Source organism: Peromyscus maniculatus, chromosome 6 (assembly GCF_049852395.1).
Source record: "Peromyscus maniculatus bairdii isolate BWxNUB_F1_BW_parent chromosome 6, HU_Pman_BW_mat_3.1, whole genome shotgun sequence".
Lineage (NCBI taxonomy): Eukaryota > Metazoa > Chordata > Mammalia > Rodentia > Cricetidae > Peromyscus > Peromyscus maniculatus.
In genome coordinates, this window is record NC_134857.1 from 76,696,027 (window position 1) to 76,718,837 (window position 22,811).

Sequence of the window (22,811 nt, forward strand, 5' to 3'; positions counted from 1 at the left end):
CTGGTTTGTGGGGCAGAGGGTCCATGTTCCATCGTTTCACTTTTAAAATTTTTTATTGCTGTGTATGTGTGTGCATGTATGTGCATGTGTGCCTTGGCTGTGCATGTGGACGTCAGAGGCCGGCTTCATGGGGTAGGACCTCTCCTGCCACATTGAAGGAGATTGCAGGCGTTGAACTCAGGTCTCAGGTGTTTGCAGCAGAAGCCTTTACATCCACCATCTCACAGACTCCCATCCTTCCTTTGCTGGTCCGGGCTCCCTGTAAACTTCACTTTTACGTGGAGGGAGTAGGGGCATTCCCAGCAAGCATATGGTGTCCTTAAGGACACTAGCCATCCCAACCCAGTGCTGTGGTGCCCTCAGGCCATCCCTTACCTTCACCTCCCCAGATGTTGCAGCCAGAGCCGGAGAGCAAACTTGGTCCCCGCGCTGACCCGTTCTTTGTCCTCCGCTGCGGTTGGGGTTGTCCGCAGGAGTGTGGACACGGGCAGGAGCAGAGGTTGGGCTCCTCCGTCGTCCCTCAGTTCGGTTGCACTGGATTACGACAGTTTCTGTCTGGGTTGTGCCTTGTCGCTTACAGTGAACTTCAGTATGTTGGGCCATTTAATCCTCCCGACTCTTAGGTCAGGCAAGCGGGTGCTAACCTCACTCAACAGAAAGGAAACACACTCAAGGAGGCTAAGTGACTCTCCTGTGGGAGAGTAGGGCTCAAACCACGGTCTTCAGTGCTAGCTAGCTGGAGCACGGACTCTTAACATTTGGAGTCTGATCTCAGGTGGTCTTTTCGTTATCAGTAGGGCGACTTGCTCCCTAAATCTCTTCCACAACATGCAATCCCCCCACGTATGCATATGCATGTATGTTGTTGTGTGCCGATTGCTCAAGTCAAACTCTTACGGGAGAGAGGGTGGTAGGTCCTGGGGGAGACGTCTGGGTGTCTCTGTGCCATCCTCTGTGGCAGCCACAGCCGTTGCTACATCTGGTCCCAGCCACATAAAGGCACTCACCTCATTTGGATTTATTTGGATCCGGGCCTGGGGATAGGCATGTTGATGCATCACTTAGGGGAAGAGGCCACAGGAGGCAGCCTGTAGCTTAGTTTATTCCCCGTCCTCTTCGTCACAGAGCCAGGTGGCATGCTCTGTCCCCTACCGCCAAGCCTACCTGGAGCTGCTGCTGCGACTCCTGGGAGATCACGAGCATGTAGAGAACGAGGTGATGGTATTTGGGGAAACCCCAGCTCAGCCTAGGAGGGTAGGCAGACTGAAACAGAACAAAGCCAAACCAACACGGCATATGGAGAAACTTCCTATTTTTGAGACTTTGTCAACAGAGCTTTAGGGAGACAAAATGCTGGCCCACAGCCCGAGGAGTGGGTGGTAGGTAGCCTAACAGGTGAGAGGGACATAGGGGAGGGCCATGGTTTGGGGACTCCATTCCACCCACATTTCTTTTCCCCAGTGGCCAAGGCAGATAAGGATTGTTCAGTGGGCCTTGGGGGTCGTTGAGGGTTCCGTCTCACCTCCCACAACCCCAGAAGGACACAAGAGAACTGGTCCTGGGGCAGCTGTAACCCACACTCTTCCTGCAGTTCTCGAAGCCCACACTCCAGTATCTGGGGGTCAAAGGAAGCAGCAGGTCAGCGTGTCCCAAGCTTAACCCCATGCCCCTTGTCCCTCAGCCCACACCCAAGGTGACCCCACTCCTGGGTCTCCTGGTTGGGCCGGCAGACTGGTACCTCCTCATCAAGTTCCATGTGGCCACCTACAAGAAGAAGTGATCCAAGAGTGAACGGTGATTGCCTTCACCAGGGACCCCATCCTCCACTGGGCAGGGGAAATTTGTAGCTGTGGACGCTGACCTTGGGCCACCACTGTACGGGACTACCCAATAGCAACGTGGAGGGAAAAGGGCATTGTCTTCCATAGTCTGTTCTTAGGCGCTCACCTGGAGGGACCCAGATGTTGGGGGAAATGGGGAGGGTGCATGTCCTTCGGGTCAACAAGACAGTCTGGTCACTGGACTGAAGAATGACAGCCACAGCCACATCCACACCTCTAGTCGTGGTCAGCTCGGTCCTGGAGCCTCCAGGCTGCTGGTCCAGAGCCGCAAAAGGGCAGAAAGGGGGTCTCTGGCAAGAGGGGGTTGGCCGGGCTAAGGCTTTGAAGCAGGGTGGGACTTTCAGAAATTAGGGGTGCCGCGGTGGGAGCTGGCCTGTCGCCACCCGCCCGCACCCTCTCGCTGTCCTCCCTTTCCCTGCTGGTCCCCTTGTCCCGACCTGGATGGGAAGCCTCTCCGAGGCGCCGGGGAACGAATGGCTGGAGAGGACGAGCCGTCCTCGCTCCAAGCTGCAGTGCGCTTGCCACGGCCCCGGTCCTTGCTCGGCGCCCAGGAGGCCACACACACTCTGCAGGAAGTTCGCCGACTCCAGGCGCCCGGCCAGGCGCAGCAGTAACCGGGCCGCAGCCATCGCGCTGCTCCGGTCGCCGCTTGCCTGGCGCCCCCTGGTGACCCAGCGCCAGGAGGCGTGCGACTTCCGGTCCGCCTGTGCAAGCCAGATTTTCCAGACAGGCTGGGAAATTTAGACACAACTTTTGGGGGCAATCCCTGAGTGTAATGCTCATAAAACACAAAGAAACCCGCTACATGTTCTCATTTCCTCTTGGGTTCTTTCTGACTTCTCCGTTTGGGACAACAATGCCCAGGCTGAATGATTTCTGGAGAGGCTTGTAATTCCCCGCCAACCCTAGGCTGAAGTTCACCTAAGGCCCCGTCCACCTCTCAGCAAGTAAGCGCCTTAAATTAATTACGGCTCCATATCAGACGCCTAACAATTTTAAAAAAATGTAAAGCAGGGTCTCATGTAACCCAAGCTAGCCTCAAACTTGTGTAGCCAAAACAGATGTTGGCCTTCTGACTACCAGGCCTCCATGTCCAGCCCAGTTTGTGCAGTTCTGAAGATCAAACCCAGGCCTTCTGTGCGTATCATGCTTAATAAGTGATGGTGAGTAGCTTGAAGGTAGAGCCAATCTTTTATCTTTAAAAAAAAAAAATCACGGTTTATGTCAATTTTGGGGTAGGGTGGGCATGCACTTGTCATGGCAGGCTTGTGGAGGTCAGAGAAGTCGGTTCTCTCCTCCCATCATGTGAGTCCAGGGGAAAACTTCAGGTTGTCACTGTCTGATTGGAGTCAAGGCCTACTCCATGAGATGGAACCCATGCCCTTCCTGGGATGGCCAAGAACCTGAGACAGGCCGTGGACCTAAGGGAAAGCCAGATACTACTGTCTGCTAAAGGAAGGCAGCAATAAAATGTCTGCTAACTCATTCTGCTGTACTCATAGGTTCGTGTCTTGCTCAGCCATCCTCAGAGAAGCTTCCTCCCAGCAGATGAGAACAGATACAGAGACCCACAACTGGACATTCTGCAGAGTGAGAGATCTTGGAACATTTGGTCCTAAATGGGATGTCTTCATCAAACACCCTCCTTATGGCTCAGAGAACTCTGTGGAGGAGGGGGGTGGGGAGGAAGACACCAAGGAAACAAGGCCTTCCAGGCACAACAGGAATGGTACACACACACACACACACACACACACACACACACACACACACACACGAACACACAGAGATCATGACTTCAGGTATATGAGCTGTACAGGTCTAACCCAGATGGGGTCCCAGGACTGTGAGGGGAAGTGGACACATACCCCATCCTTAACCAAGAAGCCATTACAAACGATAACTGCTTGCATTGGACTCTCACTGGGTAGACAAACCACACCTAGGGGCAGGCCCAGCAGTCGATGGCCAACACAATCAAACTCAATGGTATCTCTGGAGGTTCTTTGTCTCATGCTTTGTCTGATTTTTTTCCCTTACAGATTTCTTGCTTATGCATTACAGTGTCTGATTCTGTTTCTATGGGTTTTCTGTGTGTGTGTGTGTGTGTGTGTGTGTGTGTGTGTGTGTGTGTGTGTGTGTGCTGTGTGTCTTAGCACCTGTGTTGCTTTTGTTCTGAGTTTTTGTTGTTTGTCTTGTCCTATTCTGGTTTGTTTTTATTTTATCTTATTTTCATTACTTTTAGATGCCTGTTTTCTAATGAGAGAGAAAGAGTGTGGATTTGGGTTGGTGGGGACGTAGGGAGGATCTGGGACTATTTTTTTTTTTTAAGCAGGGTGTAGCTCTGGCTGTCCTGGAACTCACCCTACAGACCAGGCTAGCCTTGAACTCAGAGATCCACATCTCTCTCTCCAGAGTGGTGGGATAAAAGGCATGCACCACTACTGCTTGGCTAAAAACAATCTATTTTTGATTTAAAAAAAATTCAGGTTGTCAAGGTTGGCAGAAGAAACTTTACTTCCCCATTAGGGAGGGCCCCATTTATTTTGCTACATTGTGTTTAATGTAGAAACTGGCAATATATTGACATTCGAAAGAATTATAACATCCTTAAGAAGAAAGGAAAGGCCTTGTAAGCAACACTTAACTGCATGAAGTGAATTAAAGCTGCTGGGTCAAACTGTATCCAAGATGCTGACACCATCTGGGGGGACCACAGACAGGAGGAAAGGAATAATTTTGTGTGTGTTTATCATGTCCCAGACATTATATTCAAGTGTTCTACATATATAATTTCAGATGTGCTTGAAGCCTAGACTTTGTTTACATATTCAATATAACAGCTCGGGCCACTTTCCCTGTCAGTCCTGGACACAGGTCTTCTTGCTGCGTGTGCACCCATGTTTTCATCCTAGTATTTGGGAAGCAGAAGCTGGCTTGCTCAAAGTTTCAGTGTAGATTGGTCTACACAGTGAGTTCCAGGCCTGCCTAGCTATATAATAAGACCCAGTCTCAAAACCAAACCAAACCAAAACCAAAACCAACAAAAAAGCCCCAAACAAATACAAGTTTTCCCCGCTTCCCACAGCAGTCTCTGACCTTCTGCACACTGTGTGCATGTGTTTAACGTTAGAGCTCAGTGAGAGAGGTGTAGACTTTTGCAAATGGAATTAACTATTAGGAAGAAATTTGAGGGACTGTGATGGTTTGAATGTGTCCCACATGGTTTGAGATGCTTCCCTTGGGCATCTCAACACTTGGTCCCTGACTGATGGCACTGTTTGGGAGGTTTAGGAAGTGTGGCCTTGTTGGAGGATGTCACTGGGTGTCTTAGTGAGGGTTTCTATTGCTGTGAGGAGACACCATGACCACGGCAACTCTTATAAAGGAAACATTGAATTGAGGTGGCAGCTTCCAGTTCAGAGGTTTAGTCTATTATGATGTTGGGGGGAATGGGGGTGTACAGGCAGATATGGCGCTGGAAAAGGAGTTGCTATCTTGATCCTGCAGACAACAGGAAGTGGTCTGAGACATTGGGCGTGACTTGAGCATATATGAGACCTCAAAGCCCACCTCCACAGGGACACACTTCCTCCAACAAGGCCACACCTAACAGTGCCACTCCCTTTGGGGCCCTTTTCTTTCCGGCCACCCACTGGGGCGGCTTCCTGCCCCAGCCACCATGCCCTCCTTCTGCCGTCTTGGACTCTGATCCTCTGGAACTCAGGTAAGAGCCTTCCTCTGTAAGTTCCTTGGTCCTGACATTTTATCGTAATAGAAAAGTCACATTCAGGGATGTTTCAACATGGGCTTGGCGGGCTTAATTTTTGTTTTGTTTTCTTAGGACAGGTTCTCACTCTATTGCCCACACTAGCCTGAAACTCATCAAAGGGCCAGGCTGACCTTGAACATGAAGTGATCCCATCCTAGCCTCCGTACTGGTGGGGTCACAGGTGTGGGCCTTCAGAACAGCTTTGGACTTTTTCTTTTTTATGGTTGTTTGAGACAGGGTTTCCCTGTATAGCTTTGCGCCTTTCCTGGAACTCACTCTGTAGCCCAGGCTGGCCTTGAACTCAAGAGATCTGCCTGCCTCTGCCTCCCGAGTGCTGGGACTAAAGGCGTGCACCACCACCACCACCCGGCGGACTTCTTTTTATATGTGTGGTGTTGTATGTGTTGTACGGGTACATGCATGTGTGTCCAGATCAGAAGCTGACAGTTGGATGCCTTCCCATCTCATTATTTTTATACTTGTGTGGATGTGTATCTATGTGCGCCATTGTGCCCAAGTAGAGGTTAGAGGTCAATTTGTGGGAGTTTGTTCTCTTCCACCGAATGGGTTCTGGACTAGGCCATCAGACTTGGTGGCAAGCTCCCTTATGCACTGAGCCATCATCTTGCTGGTCCTCCACCTTATTTGCTGAGACAGGGTCTCTCACTGAACCCACTCATCAGTTTGTCTAGACTGGCTGGCCAGTGAACTTTGGAGATGTGCCCATCTCCAGGGTTAGGGTTACAGGCATCACACCTCCATTTCCCGTAGGTACTGGGCTTCTGAACTCGGGTCCTCATACTTGAGCAGCAAGGATTTCACCCAGTCCGTCGTCTTGCTGGCCCCTCGAGGATTTCCTGATAAGAACTGATACATACCATTTATGATTAATCTTATTTATTTTGGGTTCTTCCCTCTGTGACGATCTGATGAGAGAATATGGGCGCGAGTCTATTAACAAATCTTACAAGATATGCCAGAGTCATGGTTATCGCGAGCAGTAGGGAAGACAGGAGCAGAGGCTCGGACGGGATCTGAAACTTAGCGGGGTGGTGTGGCACACATCTTCAGTCCCAGCACTGGGAGGCAGAGGCAGGTGGATCGCCATGAGTTCGAGGTCAGCCTGGGCTACAGAGTGAGATCCAGGACAGCCAGGGCTACACAGACAAACTGTCTTGAAAAACGTAAAAAGAATATGCAACTTCTCTCATTGCAAAGAATTCATCTGAGCACCACCTTCTTCTCTTTTTTCCGTCTCCTAGATCTTTTGAGAAGGATGCTGGTTTCTGGCTGGGGATGGCCCGCAATGGTACAGCAGCTGACTGACACGTGAAAGCCCTGAGTTTGATTCCAGCACTGCTTCTTCAGGCTCACAGTCTCTTCATGGTGCTCTCGATGTACGACTCCAGCAAGAAGATGGTTTCATCGACCTGGATCTCACTGGCATCCAACCTGAGTGAAAAAGTGAAAGCATTTGCCTGGGGTTAATGCTCATCAGCATACTCAAGATTAGAGGCTGGGCCGGGTGTGGCCAGGCAGATTGGCTTGTTGTTTATTCGAGTGTGTGGAGAGAGAGAACCAGGAGAGGCTTCTTGCATTCACATTTCTCCCTTGTCAGGCACTGTGGAGCTGCTGGGCTACACCGACAGCTTCTGTCCCTGGAGAACTTAAAGCTTCACTGGCAAACATGGAAGAACAGCACTTCTACGGAAGAGCAGAGTTAAGGTCGTGTGCTTTAAAACCGGAAGGAAGGCGAAGAGTTGTGTTAATCAGGAAGAGTAAGGACCTTCCCCCATCTGATAAAACCAACAAGGAAAACAAAGCCACAGTTAACCCCACACTTAATGGTGAAAAATTCAGCTTTCCTCCCTTAGATCAGGAACAAAGCCAAGATGTCCTTTACAACCTTCTACTGGAGGTGCTATCAAGGCAATTAGGCCAGTAAAAAAAAAAAAAAAAGAAAAACAAAAAACCGAATCCAGATTGAAAAGAGAGAAATAAAACTATTCACAAATGACACAGAAAGTCTCTAGGTATCCATAAAAAATCACCAGAAGTAATAAATTTACACAACCCCTGTTAAAGTAAAAGGAAATGAAGATGGAATACACCGCTATAAAACTATGAAAGGCCTCATGGCACAGCAATGAATTTGGATTTCATACTGTAAAAAATAAATCAATAACTCATCTCAGCCAGTGTGGTGTATACACTTGTAATTCCAGCACTTTGGAGGTGGAGATGGTGGAAGTGACAGAATCAGGTCAAGGCCAGGATGACTATATGAGACCTGTAGTCAAAGTGTAAAACTCCTTCCAAGCCAAAGGATGAACTACCTCACACACCAGCAAGGAAGCCAATAAATCATTTCAACTACAAGAGTGATGCTATCAATCACTGTAAAGACAATAAATAACCTGAGGGTTGGGGAGATGGGCCAGAGGGCAAATTGCCTGCCATCCAAGTGTGAGAACCTGAGGCTGGAGTCCCAGAACACACACACACACACACACACACACACACACACACACACACACACACACACACACACACACACACACACAGCACTGTGACACGTGGTTTGCAGGATGAAGTTATTGCAAAGCTCTCAGCAAGAGGAGATGAAGGACCAAGATGAAATGCCAGACTTGAGGCTGAAGTAAAATTCTCAGTACTTGGTGAATGACAGAGTACAGAAAAGAAGCAAGACGGCCTCAGAACTGCTGACCTACAAAAACAGACAGGCTCAATACTTTTTTTGGAGACAAGGTCTCTCTCTATAGTCCTGGCTGTCCTGGAATTCACTATGTAGACCAGGCTGGCCTCAAACTCATAGAGATCCATGCCGCCTGAGTGCTGGAATTAAAGACATGCTCTACCACACCTGGTAGGTTCAAGTCTTTTAATTAGGCTAGGAAAGATGCTGCTGCACTTGGGTTTGCTCATTAAATTGGAGAGCAGGCTGTGAGGCCGATGGTTTGAGAGGCATCGCCAGTACAGTCTGAATTCCCACCACTCACTTGTTAACGTTGCGTTTCAGCGTCTCCAGCTGCTGCCGTTCAGGGGCTGTGATCATCTCCTCGATCTCCTGCAGCTGCACCTCCTCTGCACCCGTGGCCTGCATGGACGCAATGATGGCCTCTACCCTCTGAGACTTTTCTAGCAGCCGCCTAGCAGAGAGACCAGCTTTAAGGTATGTTTCTTAACTCTGAGATCCTCTTGTCTCCTAGCCCAGAGACCCAGTTCCTTCTTTTCCATGTTTCATTTAAAGACACTGTCCATAACTTAACCACAAATATAACTTTGTTCCCGAAACATTTATTGCCCCTCAGTTGCACTTAAACTCCGGGGTCAAGCACATGCCTCATAAATTTGCAAAATTATTTAATTGGGGGTATAGTCAACAAGTGTAAACTAAGGCATGGTTATGCCAACCCCAACCTAGGACTCAGTGCAACTATAGTGTGTCCTGGACTACTGTTACCATTTTGACAGCAAGTTTTCCCTCAGGCTTTGGACTTTGAAAAATGTCAATGAGGAAGTGTTGGGCCCACAGGTACCAGGAGAACGGACACCATGTATTCTCGAAATGTTTTAGTTCTCGGTTCAGTGGAAAACACAGTACAAAAAACAAGCTCTCTGACAGAGAGGGAGAGAGAAATGTCAACAGTTCACCGGAGAAGGCACTCACTTGTTCTCTTTCGTTTCAAACTGCCGCCTCTCTATCAAGTTGGCTATGCTCTGAGGAAAGAGAAGACAGACTAGAAATGTGAGCGGTTCTGTTTAAGCACGTGGAGGGGGCAAGGGAGGGAAGGCACTGCTGTGAGAGCTGGGGAGGAGCCGGCACGGTTACCTTGTAGCACCTGTGCAGCAACATCCTGGCCGCCGACAGCACGTTCACAGTGTACAGATAGAAGGTCCTGGACGGGGCGTGGTCTGGCGTCTTAGGAATTTCCTGTTTGTCCACAGAAATAAAGAGAAACTGTTCTTTGGAAATGGCGAAGTAAACACCCATCCATCTGGCACTGTCAGCCCTCATGTTTACTGATACCTCTTTCTTTCCTAGACAATCAGAAGTGATTATGTTTATAACATAATCAGCCACACGAAGCAGGCTGCCTGGCTTTCCATTTTTTCTACAGCATTCTGAATGAAAGGGCAGGCAATTAATATTTACTGAGAAAACTCTACATATGCCAGGTGGATTGCATTTGATTTTCATAATAGACCTAATTTATTAATAATTGAGACAATGTGATACTGTGTAGCCTATGCTGGCCTCAAATTTTTAATCCTCCAGCTTTATTGAGTACCAGATTATAGGTACACACTACCACAGTTGGTCCAAACCACACTGCTTTTATATCATCATCCAATGTGGATGTCCAAATTACTCAAGGTCAGAGAATCTGAGTTTGCTTTACCCAGCAGGGCTGCATAAAGAGATGATTTGACCACAGGCGTGGTTACCAGGTATTTGGAAGGGTCTACGCTTGGCTGTGTGATGTGCTTTGATCTAGCAAGGAGGAGGTCTTTTGCCTCTCCCCTCAGCATATTATAGAAACCCCTTTTGAGTAAAGCTCGGGGCTGCTGGGTATCGACTCAAGCCCTCCTATCCTGCATCTGTCCTTCTCCTCATCGTCTAGGTTTATCTTTCTACCTAATACTTCCTCATTCCTCTCTCCTCCACCCAAAAACCCGTTGAAAGGTGGAGCTGGTCGGAGCTGGTCTCCCAGACTCCCACAACCCACCACCATTTTACAGATATGAAAACCATGGTAGCTGACTTGCTTGGTGAACTGATCCCAAAATCCATCCAACTAGCTTCCTCAAAGGGTCCCCAACATAGTTTTACAAGAACCTAAGGTATGCTGAATGAGTTACTCTATTAAGGATGTAAGGCTCTCAGGTCAGGAATTACGGGCTGGGGGCTGGAAAGGGCAGGAAAGTTCTAGCTGTGAGCTGATTTCTTGGTGTGTTGTCTGTCTCTCTTACTAGGCCGGTTAAACTCTCTATGATCCTCATGGTTTGCTGTCTGTGTCAGTCTTTCTTTCCTGTTTCAGAAGTGGCTGCAGTATCTCTGAGGACCCAGAGTAACTTCCCCAGGATGTTCTCCTGTTGCAGCCAGCTTGCTGTTCGGCACTTCTAAAGCTGTGGCTACCTGGAGTGACATGAAGTTCTCTGAGAGCATCTTGTACAGCATATCCTTTGCCTCCTTTGCGGGAATCATGGCAAAGTCCTCCACCTGCTTCTGCTCCAGATGTTTCTTCTGCAATACCAGACGGAATATTCTGGCACAGCGAGACCCGAATCTGGGAAGGGACAAAGCAGCACGAGGTATACTTTAGCTCCTAGTCCCAGAGTGTGGACAAACTATCCCATATGTGGGGGCAGGAGCAGAGAGGAACAGCAATCAGAGTTCTTCCACAGCCCAGAAGTTGGTGACGGCACTGTTAATCATAACTTGTCACCAAATGGCGACTCCTTTGAGTGCCACAGTTCTTTTATTACAGAGCGTATGGTGGCTGGTTCATTTGCCTAGCTAGGATTTAGCTCTATAGGGAAGAATAGTACTCCTAGAAAGATGAGACCAAGTGTGGCAGGGTATGCCATAAAAACCAAATTACCTATTCAGTGGGGTGTGGATAGGAAGTGTCTGAACCAAACCCCAATCAGTGACCCCTCTTACCTCTCCTGGATGACAGACTCCAGAGTTGCAGTGGCTAGGGATGCTAATGCCTTATGGAGGTCTTGATGTAGAGGATTAAGGGCAGTCAGTAACGTTTTGGCCTCATCATTATGACCTTAGTTTCATGACTAAATTCCTAATTTATAACTAAAAATTAAATAATAATTTGCTTTTCACATTTCGTGTATAAGTGATATATAAGCATATTAACATTTGTAAGGGTTTTGCTTAAGTAAACTTATTTTTTATTTTTATTTTATATGCATTGGTGTTTTGCCTGTATGTGTGAGTGTGTCAGATCTTGGAGTTACAGACAGTTGTGAGCTGCTATGTGGGTGCTGGGAATAGAACCTGGATCCCCTGGAAGAGCAGTCAGTGCTCTTAACCACTGAGCCATCTCTCCAGCCCCTCTTTTTTTCTTTTTTTGAGACAGGGTCTTGCTATGTAGCCCAGACTGACTTTGAACATTCGACTTTCTGCCTCAGCCTCCAAACTGCTCCGACTGTAAGCACTTACCAGCATCTCGCTTTCCCCAACTCCTCCCCTTCCCCAGCTCTCCGCCTCAGCTCCACCACCTTCCCTTTCTCTGCCGCAGGGCCAGTGATCACAGCGTTGAATGAGATGCTACGGAGCAACGACAGCCCCAGGCTCTCTTTCTTTTCATTAATGTAACTCACTGAGAAGTCACAGGAAAACTGATGGACAGTTATTTCAATTAGGCGTTGACAACATCCTTTACTGTGGTAGAGGTACAAGCCTCTAATCCCAGCACTTGGGAGGCGGAGGCAGGAGGATTGGGGTTCGGTGCTAACATCTAGGCTACACAGTGAGTTCAAGACCAGCCTGGGCTACTTGAGACTGTTTCAACAACAAAACAAGACAATCTTTCCGAGGTCACCCTTCTGCTTCCTAACTCGGGGGTCCTGACAGAACAGACAACTCGGAAGGATACTGATGACAAACATCCCTCCTCCGCTGTCGCCAGACTTTCCAATAAACTCTAGCTGTTAGAGAGAGAGTGAGTGGCGTTAACTGAATGGAAAGTCCAGTAATGCGTTTCCCATGGAGCAAATCTGGCCAAGAGTCCGAAGCAGGTAGCTCCGGCTGGATGACGGGGACTGTGTCTGGGATGGCAAAGTAGACAAGAAGGCTACAGGAGAATATTGGGACTCAGTGGCAGAGATAGATTATAAACAGACCAAGGGTGGGCAGACTTACCGGGTCGTCTGCCAGCAGCGTGAGGTACTGATCGAGGACTTGCTTAGAGATGTTATAGCCAACAGGCAGGGACCTGAAGATCTGTGGAACAGAAGGGGATGTTGGAACTGGGGCCTGGGAATGCAGAACTGTTAACATGACTGAAACCAGAGGTCCTAATTTCAAGTTTCAAAAACATAAAAATGCCTAAAAATATTCATATATCATTGTTTATAAGAGTAAAACAAAGGCCAAGAGGGACACAGGCCTTTAATCCAGAACTCGGGAGGCAGAGGCAGGCGGATCTCTGAGTCTGGGGCCAGCCTGGGCTACAGAGTGAGTTCTAAACAGCCGGTGCTACACATTCAGACCTGACATAAACAGTAAAACAAGAAACAACCCAGTGATAACAACAATCCAGTGATAAGAAATTCAACGACAACCAGATACGGTGGTGTGGGCCTAACACCAGCTATCCCAGAGGCTGGGCAGGAAGACTGGGCTGCTGTGCAGCACAGTTCCAAGGTTAGACCTTCCGTTCTGGAGGGAGGCTCTGACTCTGGACGCTAAAACTTAGGCTCAAGAAACTCATGAAATTTACAAGGGTCAAGAACTCAGAAAGGTAGGGCCTTTAATCATAGCACTGGGGAGACAGAGGCCAGCCTGGTCTACAGAGCAAGTGCCAGGTCAGCAGAGACTCTGTCTTAAACAAATCAACCACTACAAAAAACTTAGAAACAATATAAAGTATAGTAACAACATTTAAGTAAGTATAATTATAAAAGTAATAGAAATGTAGTGTTTCAAATGCCAAGGCTCTCATCAGAATCCGTGTGTGTGTGTGTGTGTGTGTGTGTGTGTGTGTGTGTGTGTGTGTGTGTGTTGTAAGACAGCCTCCCCTGCTGCTCTCCAGCCTAGCTTTGAATTCCTGAGCTCAAGCAATCCTCAGCAGCCTTCTGACTAGGTAGGTGTCAGGCATGTGCCAGCACACCTGGCTGCTAGAGTCTTAAAACAATTAGAAATAATTGTTTTATTGACAGATATTTCACTATAATAATGGCTTAACAATTTTTTTTGGAGATTTATTTATTTATTTATTTATTTATTTTTTAGACAGGGTTTCTCTGTGTAGCCCTGGCTGTCCTAGAACTTGCTTTGTAGACCAGGTTGGCTTTGAACTCAGATATCTACCTGCCTCTGCTTCCTTAGTGCTGGGATTAAAGGCGTGTGCCACCATGCCTGGTTTTATTTAAAAATTTCTTTATGTGTATATACCTTTTGCCTGCATGAATATAAGTATACCATGTGTGTGCAGTGCCCAAGGACGCCAGAAGAGGGAGTAAGATCCCTCTGAATTAGACAGTTGTGAGCGGCCTTGTGTGTGCTGAGAATTCATCCTGGGTCCTCTGGAAGAGCAGCCAGTGCTCTCAACCACTGAGCCATCTCTCCGGCCCCCATGGTTTAACATTTTAAAAAGTTGGATCCTAAGTGGCCAAACACTTCGGTGCTTACCATTTCCAGGAAATCCTTGCCCCACTCCAAACAACAGACACTCCTTTCCCCCAGGGCACAGGCACCCACATAACCCCACAAGCCATGCCCAATAACTGTGATACCTACATGGATCAGAAAGCTAGCACAAAATCAGGAGGCTAACTCGGGGTAGTGATTCAGACCGCTGAGCTCAGCACTGGGGAGCAGAGGCAGGTGGATATCTGTGATTTCAAGGACAGCCAGGGCTACATAGAAAGGCCAAAACCAAACCCCAATCACAGCAAAACAAAAACCAAAAAAGGGAAAACTGAAGCATACCTCGTTGGAGGACAGTGGCTGGGTAAACGGGGCACTCGAGGGAGTAGTGATCTCACTCATCCGGAGCATTGTCCGCACAATCTCGCTGCTTGTCTGAAAAATAAACTAGAATTCAGAACTCACTGTTGCCGCCTCGGAGCCGGTGGCCACATCTGACAGCCAGCTGAATGAGCGGCCTTACTCTCTGCTGAACACTGGCGGACCCACGCAGACATTACCTGGTCCATTCGGTTTGCAACGGCGCTCACAATTGCTTGGTCCCGGAAGTGCTGGTGGAACCTGTCTAGGTTGACCTGCCAGTAAATCCCGTCATCTGGGATGGGCTGAGGGAGAAAGATCAGGGAGGACACTGGGTACGGTGCAGTTTCCGAGGAGACCTGAAAGTCCCACTGCTTCTGATCCACTGTGGCAATTAAATGGCTTGGAGAAGGAGAGTTCAAGAGTGGGTCAGTGTGCCCTGACAAATCCTAACTTCAAGTTCTCTGAACTCACCTTCCTCTTCCTCCTCCTCCTCCCTGTTAGCCTCCTCCGTTCCCTCAAATCTCTCATGGAACACCTCCCTGACTCTCTGCAGGTGACTTCCTCCTTGTTTCATTGGGGACACAGAAGCCAGAACTCACTCAACTTTGTGCAAACATCTTCCCACCTCCCTTTCTTCTTCCCTCTCCCAGAAAATGCTCGTCCTTTTCCCTACGGGCAATGGCCACGATGCTCCTCCAGACGGTGTCCTCTCCCTGGGTCTCGGGATCCAGATCCCATTTGTTCCTGGCCTCTGAACGTGCGGCCTCCCAGTACTGCTTTCTTCTCACAGCTTTTACCCTGCCAAGTCTCTAAAGAACCCCTCCAACCCGAGGCCGGCTTCCTCCCTCCCTCCCCTGGGCCACAGCTGGCCATCCTCGCCATGCTCCCCTCTGGCTTTGCCATCTCCACCATCTCCACGTCTACATGAGATTTCAGTTCCGGGCGTCCCAGTCCCACCACTGTCCTCAAGGACCTCCTTGTGGCTAAGCTCGGGACATACTTCCCAGTCCTGATCTTTGACTTTTTTGAAGTATGGGGCGTAATTGGACATTTTCTCAACTTACCTCCTAAGTACAGGGGCTAGAGCTTTGTGATACCACGCTCAGCTAAATGCCTACTTTTTAATTTGAGACAGTCTCTCTACATAGCCCTGGCTGTCCTGAAACTTACTATGTAGACCAGGCTGGCCTCGAACTCACAGAGATCTGTCCGCCTCTGTCTCCTGAGTGCTGGGATTAAAGGAGTGTGCCACCATGCCTGGCAAACTGTCTTACTTAAAAAAAAAAAAGGTTTTATTTATGTGTGGTTGTCTACATGTATGTATCTGTACCAAATGCATGCCTGGTGCCTGTGAAATCCCGAAGACAATATTAGATCCCCTGGGACTGAGTTACAGATAGTTTTAAGCTGCTGTGTGGGTGCTGGGAACCAAACCTGGGTCCTCTACAAGAGCAAGTGCCCTTAACTGCTGAACTCTCTCTCTAGTCCCTCAAGATTTCTTTGTTTAGTTTATGTTATGTATGTGTGTCTGCTGTGTGTGTGTGTGTGTGTGTGTGTGTGTGTGTGTGTGTGTGTGTATGTGTTGTGTGTGTGTGTCTGCCGTGTGGGTATGTGTGTGTGTGTTGGGGGGCTGAGGTAGCAGAAGGTGCTGATCTCTGGGAGCTGGAATTACAGACATGGTGCTAGGAATCAAGCTCTGGTCCTCTGGAAGAGTAAGAGCTGCTCTTAACTGTTAAGACTTTTTTCTAGACCATAGACATCTACTTGTGTTTACTTTTTGAGGCAGGATGGCTGGTGAGCCCCAGGGACCCTACTGTGATTTTGGGTTGGGCCATATTCATAGCCTGAAGATTAACATTTGTAGATCACATTTGCAGATTTTAATAGTCCTTAGCTTGGCTTTCTTTTTTTAGACAGGGTCACATGTAGCTGAGGTTAGCATCAAACTTACCACATAATTGAGGGTGACCATGAACTCTGAATCTTCCTGTCTCTACCTCCCAAGTGTTAGGATTACAGGCATTTACCACTACATCTAGCTAAAAAGTAATTCTGGCCACTACACGGTAAGGATGCAAGAAGGGAGAAACTGAGAAGAGTACTGGAGAAGCGCTGACAGGAGACGATAGTCCTGGGGGCTAGAGAGATGGCCCAGTAGATAAAAGCATTTGTTGTACAACCATAAGGACCCGAGTTTGAATCCCAGCACCCACATAACAAGCTAGACATGAACTCCTAGATGCCTGATATCAGCACTGTAAGGGAAAAGGATTGTTGGGGCTTGAAGCCCAAGAAAAACAGACAAACAAAAAACCCCAACCCCACAATCTCCAGGTTCAGGGAGAGAACATGCTTCAAAGGAATAAGGCAGGGATGGCTGAGGATCTGCTAGTCCCTGCCTTCCAGGTGCTGCAATTAAAGGCATGGGTTATCACACTGGTTACCACCACTTCTGGCTTTATTTGGTACTGGAGAACCAAACCCAGGGCCTCATGTATGCCAGGCAAGCTATCTACCAACTGGGCTACACCCCTGGCCAAAGTCTGTCTCTAAGACAGGGTTTCTTGGCTGTCTGGGGGCTTGCTCTGTAGACCAGGCTGACCTTGAACTCACAGATTTCCTTCTGTCTCTGCTAGCCAGTGTTGGGATTAAAGGCGTGCGCCACCACCGCCCGGCTTTTTTTTTTTTTTTTTGAGACAAGGTCTCCCATGTAGCCTTGGCTGGCCTGGAACTCACTACGTAGATCAGGCTGACCTTGGACTCAGAGAGATTCTCCTGCCTCTGCATCCTGAGTGTTGGGGCTAAAGGGATGCAACACCACATCCAGCCCTGCTTCCTCTTTTGCCTAAGTTAGCACCATTATTCAGTGAAATAAGTTAAGCCTCAGCAGGGAATGGAACATTCCTTCCACAAAGTCCCTCCCACTCTCAGGAGCTCTCCCTGTTCTTAGTAAAAAGGGGGCGGGGAGAAGCGGGCAGAGACAGTAATAGCATTCGTTTCTACGGGTCTATTCCTGACCAACATTACTGACGTTCATAATCCACTCCTTCTTAGCCAGAACATTTAGGTTCTGTTGGAACTCATTATCTGAGGGCTGTCTCTGGGCTGCTCTGACTGCTAATCAGGAAGCCCATTACCTCTTTGTGATCTGTGTATTTTGGTTTCTTGGCCTTGGGCTCTCCAGCAGCATCCTCATCAGATGATCTCCTCCTCTTGCCTTTTCCTGCCGAATAAAACATTGAACAGTTAGACTATGTATCATATGGTGACAGGAAACCAGGCCGGTGCCTCTTTATCCCGAGATATTTGTAGCTGCCTCAAGTTAGAGCTGTGTAGGAGGCTGAGGAGCTATAAAAAGAAGTCAATGAGGGGATCATCTAAAACTCAGTATGTTTAAACAAATCCAGAGTCTTGAAGTTGGGTAATCCCAGCACTGGGGAGGCAGAGGCAGGTGAATCTCTGAGTTCCAGACCAGCCTGGTCTACAGAGCGAATTCCAGGATAGCCAGAGCTACATAGTGAGAACCTCTCTTGAAAAAACAAAAAACAAAAAACAAGAAATCTGGGACTGGAGAGATGGCTCAGTGGTTAAGAGCACTGGCTGTTCTTCCAGAGGACCTGGGTTCAACTCCCAGTACCCATATGGCAGCTCACAATTGTCTGTAACTTCTGTTCCAGGGGATCTGACACCCTCACACAGACATTCATGTGCATAAGATAAAAAATAAATTATTCAAAAAAAAAAAAAAAAAAAAAAGGAAAATCTCACCCCCCACCCCCGCCCAAAAAAAGAAAATTCTCCTCCTCCACTTCCTCTCAGTGAGCACCATCATGCTCCCATGGGTGCAAACCAGACACACAGAAGGCACTCTTGATACTGGTCTTCTTACGGCTTCTATATCTACCTCTCACTAGTCTGTCTCTATTTACCCTTGCCCTACCCTTTCAGCCTTTATTAGACAATTTACAGTGTAAGTCAGGTCATGTCGCGTCTCCCTTTGCACTTAGGTTAAAGAACAGACTCTACAATGCCTTGTTAACCCAGTCCCTCCACTCTCTAGCCTTCTCTCAAGCTTCTCTGGACCTTGCTCGCCTAGCTTCTACACTGACCTTTCACTTTCTCTGATGTTCCATTTCTTTTTCTTACTACACACCAGTCTTCAAAATACCCAGCTTCTATCACCTCACTGGGTAGGTCCTACTTCTTCATTAAGATCCAGATCAAATTCCCCTTTCTCAGAAAAACGTAAGCCTTCACCCACTGCATAAATCCATTCCTCCATACCTAGCTTCTCCGTAGTCCTTGTCATAGTGTATAACATATCTGTGTGATGATGTCTTCTGGGAAGGGATCATGGTATTCTATTATTACATACTACAGTGACTGGCAGGCACACAGCAAGTAACTGGTAAACAATCAGAAGTTCCTTCACATAACAATCAGTGAAGAAGAATCCACAATTAGGGCAAATCACAGTTTCAGGATGAAAATTCCTTACCTATCAAGCTCAGTTTAGGAACTAGGTACATGTCCTTTTCATTAATGACAAGGGTCGGGGCAGGTGGTGGTGGCCCAGGGTCAGAACTGTCAGTGGCAGGAACCAGGGGACAGCGCTGCACAAAGTGGGTATCTGCCAGTCGCACAAACGCAGTTGAGACCTCGGCATAGTCCATGGTCTTGCCATCTGTACGACAGGGGAAAGCAGCAGGTGAGGTGGCCCAAGAACCAGACAGTCTACGCTTTGCTAAGAGCTGTAGGTCCAGTACTGACCCTCCATGGTCTCCGTGAGTCGGTCCGCGACTTTCTTCACGACAGCTGACATTGTCATCTTGCCGTTCAACAGGAGCTCCTCCACAATCAGCTCTCCACTGTCACTGTAGAGCGTTTTGGTTGTGTAGATGTACCGGGGGTACCTCAGCATCCGCAGTACGCGGCTGCACTGGGCTTCATACTCCACCACACTGCGTTTATGCACACGGTAGATCACCAGGTTATGGTGGATGAGGACACAAAGGGCCTTCTTCACCTAGACAGGACCCGAAAGAAGGAGAAGAAAGACCTGGAGCTATTTAGCTCATTACTGCTGAATACCGCAGCCCACCCCTGACAGCTTAGTAACCGTCAGAAAACTAGCCAAGAGTCTTCTGAATCTTTTTTATTTTTTTTTATTTTTCGAGACAGGGTTTCTCTGTGTAGCTTTGCACCTTTCCTGGAACTCACTTGGTAGCCCAGGCTGGCCTCAACTCACAGAGATCCTCCTGGCTCTGCCTCTACCTCCCAAGTGCTGGGATTAAAGGCGTGGGCCACCACCGCCCGGCCTGAATCTTTTTAAAAAGCAATTAGATTTGCTTTGAAACAAGAGGCAGGTCCTGTTCAGGCCCATCTGAACAGGACCTGCCTCTTGTCTGCCCCAAGGACTCCTGTGTCTACAGTACAATGTCTGCAGCCAAACTTATCCCCAGGTCCCAGGACAGGGGACCCAGAGCCCATGAGCAGCAGAATCTGTTGTGGCAGCCACCTGGGCCAGTTCCTGCCATGACGGGACAGGGACTGAATTTGACTTGACTGCATATGGAATCTTACTTCCTCTTTGTGTTAGTGTAGTTAATGAGAATCACATGTCAATGGAAGAAATCAAGAGAATTCCTTGCTATGATGTTCATATTATCCTTGATCTCTATCTTCTAGTTTTCTGTTTTGGATCAGGGTCTCATGGAGCCCAAGGTAGCCTTATAGTGTTATGTAGCTGAGGTTGACCTTGTATTTCTGAGCTTCCTCCTCTCAAGTGCTGGGATCATAAACATAAATCAACCACACCCCGGTTTATGAAGTAGTGGAGCGCAAACCAGGAGATCCTACATGCTATATATTCTATGTATTCACTCTACCAACTGAGCCAGGATCGTGACGGACATCTTTCACACCACAATTGACCTGTTTCTCCTATCATTTTTTTAAGATTGATTTATTTATTTATGTATACAGTGTTCTGCCTGCATGTATGCATGCAGGCCAGAAGAGGGCACCAGATCTCATTACAGATGGTTGTACGCCACCATGTGGTTGCTGGGAATTGAACTCAGGACCTTTGGAAGAACAGCCAGTGCTCTTAACTGCTGAGCCATCTCTCCAGCCCCTCTCCTATCATTTTTATTCCTTAAAGGCAGTACTAGATTAGGAGGCTTCCTGTGAATAAATGAGTGTGGTATGGGAATGACAAAGATCACTTACACAATCAAGACGAGCTAGGAACACTCTGAGAAGCAGTATTCTGGGGCCTAAGTACAACACCCCACCCCACCCCACAGTGATTCTGATCACAGGGCAGGCTTTCTTTATTTCTATTTTCTAGGGGAAGGAGTATCACTGCTGAAAAGTGGCTGAAGGAAATGAAGAAGTTCAAGAGAGCAAACTGGTATCATCTAACATACCTGGTCCAGTGATGTTCCTGTGTCATGGGCAATCACTCTAAGAGGCTGGCTGCCGGTTCTGATTAGGTGGACACCAATTTTTTCTACAATTTCACCAAAATGCTCTTGCAGCAATAAAGAGCACAGTTTAATTTCTGCTTGAGTCATTGTGCCCGAGAGCCTCAGAACTGGAAAAGAACAATATAATTCACATTTTTTCTTCTTCTGGAGGGCAACTTGACAATACACATAAAAATCTTAAAATCTTGCATATATTTGCTTTAATATTTTAATTTGGGATCCTCTGTTCCAAGGAAATTTAAAAAGCAAACAAACAAACAAACAAAAAAACCCATGCCATTAGTTTTCTTCATAATACTGGCACAGACATACTAAAACAGCCCAGCATCTATCAATATATTATTGTATAACCAAATATGAGCATACATTATGCAAATATTTAAAATGACTTTGCACAATATAACTAGCATAAAATTGTTTGTACTGTGTTGTAACAGAAGTAATTGCAGTGGCTGGGTATGATGGTGTACACTGCCTGTAATTCTAGCACTCAGGAATCAAAAGAATCAATAGCCAGGCGGTGGTGGCGCTCGCCTTTAATCCCAGCACTCGGGAGGAAGAGGCAGGCGGATCTCTTTGAGTTCGAGGCCAGCCTGGTCTACAGAGTGAGTTCCAGAATAGGCTCCAAAGCTACACAGAGAAACCCTGTCTCGAAAAACCAAAAAGAATCAATAGTTCCAGGCCAACCTGGGGTACAAAGTGTTGGTTCAAAGCCAGGCTGTGTTAGACGGAGAGACTCTGGTGGGTGATACACCCACTCATCAAAACAAAAGACTGGAAAACTAGACATCAAATATATTTTCTAAATCCAGGTATGGTGGTGCATGCCTGTAGTTCTAGCATTTGAGAGGTGGAGGTAGGTCAGGGGTTCAAGGTTACATATTGAGTTCAAGGCTGGCCTGGCTACATGAGACCCTGTCTCAAAAAAAGTGCCATTTCCCATGATATCTTATTTATTTTTACGGCATTACATGTGGTTTCAATATTCTGTAAAGACTGGATTTATCTGGGTGTGGTGACTCACATTTGTAATCCCACCACTAAAGCAAGGAGGACTGTCATAAATTCAAAGCCCACCTGGGCTACATAATAAATACGAAGCAAACTTGGTCCAGAGTGTGAGACCTCTAAAAAAAAAAAAAAAAAAAAAAACGAGGGAATGCAAATGACTTGCAATCTGTCATAGATACAAATAACTAAGGTTCACGGCTCTGTGGGAGTACAAAGTATCATTCCCAAGCCAGAAACCACAATTTGGAAGCCAGGAAGTACAGAAGAGCTTCTCAACAGGATGTTTCAATTAGGAAGAGGAGTTCTGTTCCCTTGAGAACCCTATTAAATTTCTACACCTTGACACATGGGAAACAAGCAGAAATGCATGTGGTTGATGTACAAATTACCTCCCTATCACAAGCTGTACCTGCCATTATTCATCTATTTCTCCAGCGCTTTAGTACCTCTAAGTCTTTGTCCCTCTTGCCAAGTTGTCGCAGGGGAGACTATTTCATTTATCCACCCGTCTTTGGAGAAACATCCCTAGGTCAGTTGCCATCCTTGAAAAGCATTTCCAAGGCGCCTTGGCTCCTTTCCCTTCATGCAAGTTCCTGTTCCGGACTTCGTTTCTCGGCCCTGACTCAGGGCCTCCACATTCCGGTGGCGTGTTTTTTTTTTTTTTCCCCCACTAACCTCAGGGTCAGTGCTAATTTAGAAGCTCCCAACGGTATCCTCCGGAGACCGGCAGCCTAAGCCCAGGGGCGGCCCACCACCCCTCCTCGAAAGGCGAGCGCCATCCAGGCGGACGCGGAAAAGGGTCAGACGACGGGCCGCTCTAGCCGGTAGTGTCGGTGGTTCCCGGGGGGGAGGGGGGGCGCTCTTTCTTTCCTCTCGGTGGCAGGCTGGAGGACCGGCCAGGGGCTGTCTGAGGTGGCGGCGGGCGGCCCCTCCTCCGCCTTTGGAGCCGGGAGGCGGGCCTCGGGTCGCGCGGCCGC

General features: G+C 47.9%; 2 protein-coding genes and 1 non-coding gene across 7 annotated transcripts; all 3 read right to left on the reverse strand.

Moving 5' to 3' along the window:
• Positions 1–34: 34 nt before the first annotated feature.
• Positions 35–2,510, reverse strand: Nudt17 (nudix hydrolase 17). 4 transcript variants are annotated; one of them, XM_076574616.1, is made up of 8 exons: positions 2,279–2,510; positions 1,948–2,131; positions 1,739–1,764; positions 1,523–1,615; positions 1,165–1,263; positions 1,008–1,034; positions 376–534; positions 35–259 (listed from the first exon to the last, which is right to left on the reverse strand). In XM_076574616.1, exons 1-8 carry the CDS (start codon positions 2,468–2,470, stop codon positions 185–187), a joined length of 855 nt encoding a protein of 284 aa, XP_076430731.1. In that variant the 5' UTR covers positions 2,471–2,510; the 3' UTR covers positions 35–184. The 4 variants fall into 4 exon arrangements, with proteins under 4 accessions (XP_076430731.1, XP_076430732.1, XP_042135489.1 ...); XM_076574617.1 differs by having other exon boundaries at positions 35–266; XM_042279555.2 differs by having other exon boundaries at positions 898–1,034.
• A 3,983-nt stretch (positions 2,511–6,493) lies between these two features.
• Polr3c (RNA polymerase III subunit C) lies at positions 6,494–22,791 on the reverse strand. 2 transcript variants are annotated; one of them, XM_042279558.2, is made up of 15 exons: positions 22,281–22,791; positions 20,764–20,930; positions 19,103–19,358; positions 18,831–19,016; positions 17,470–17,555; positions 14,530–14,634; positions 14,312–14,404; positions 12,521–12,601; positions 12,255–12,306; positions 11,303–11,363; positions 10,775–10,925; positions 9,467–9,568; positions 9,305–9,354; positions 8,634–8,783; positions 6,494–7,065 (listed from the first exon to the last, which is right to left on the reverse strand). In XM_042279558.2, exons 2-15 carry the CDS (start codon positions 20,908–20,910, stop codon positions 6,984–6,986), a joined length of 1,602 nt encoding a protein of 533 aa, XP_042135492.1. In that variant the 5' UTR covers positions 20,911–20,930; positions 22,281–22,791; the 3' UTR covers positions 6,494–6,983. The 2 variants fall into 2 exon arrangements, with proteins under 2 accessions (XP_042135492.1, XP_006982657.1); XM_006982595.4 differs by having other exon boundaries at positions 22,510–22,777.
• LOC121830625 (small nucleolar RNA SNORA5) lies at positions 19,767–19,902 on the reverse strand. Its single transcript, XR_006073839.1, has one exon. It is a non-coding gene; the product is annotated as a small nucleolar RNA SNORA5 (small nucleolar RNA).
• Positions 22,792–22,811: the final 20 nt, after the last annotated feature.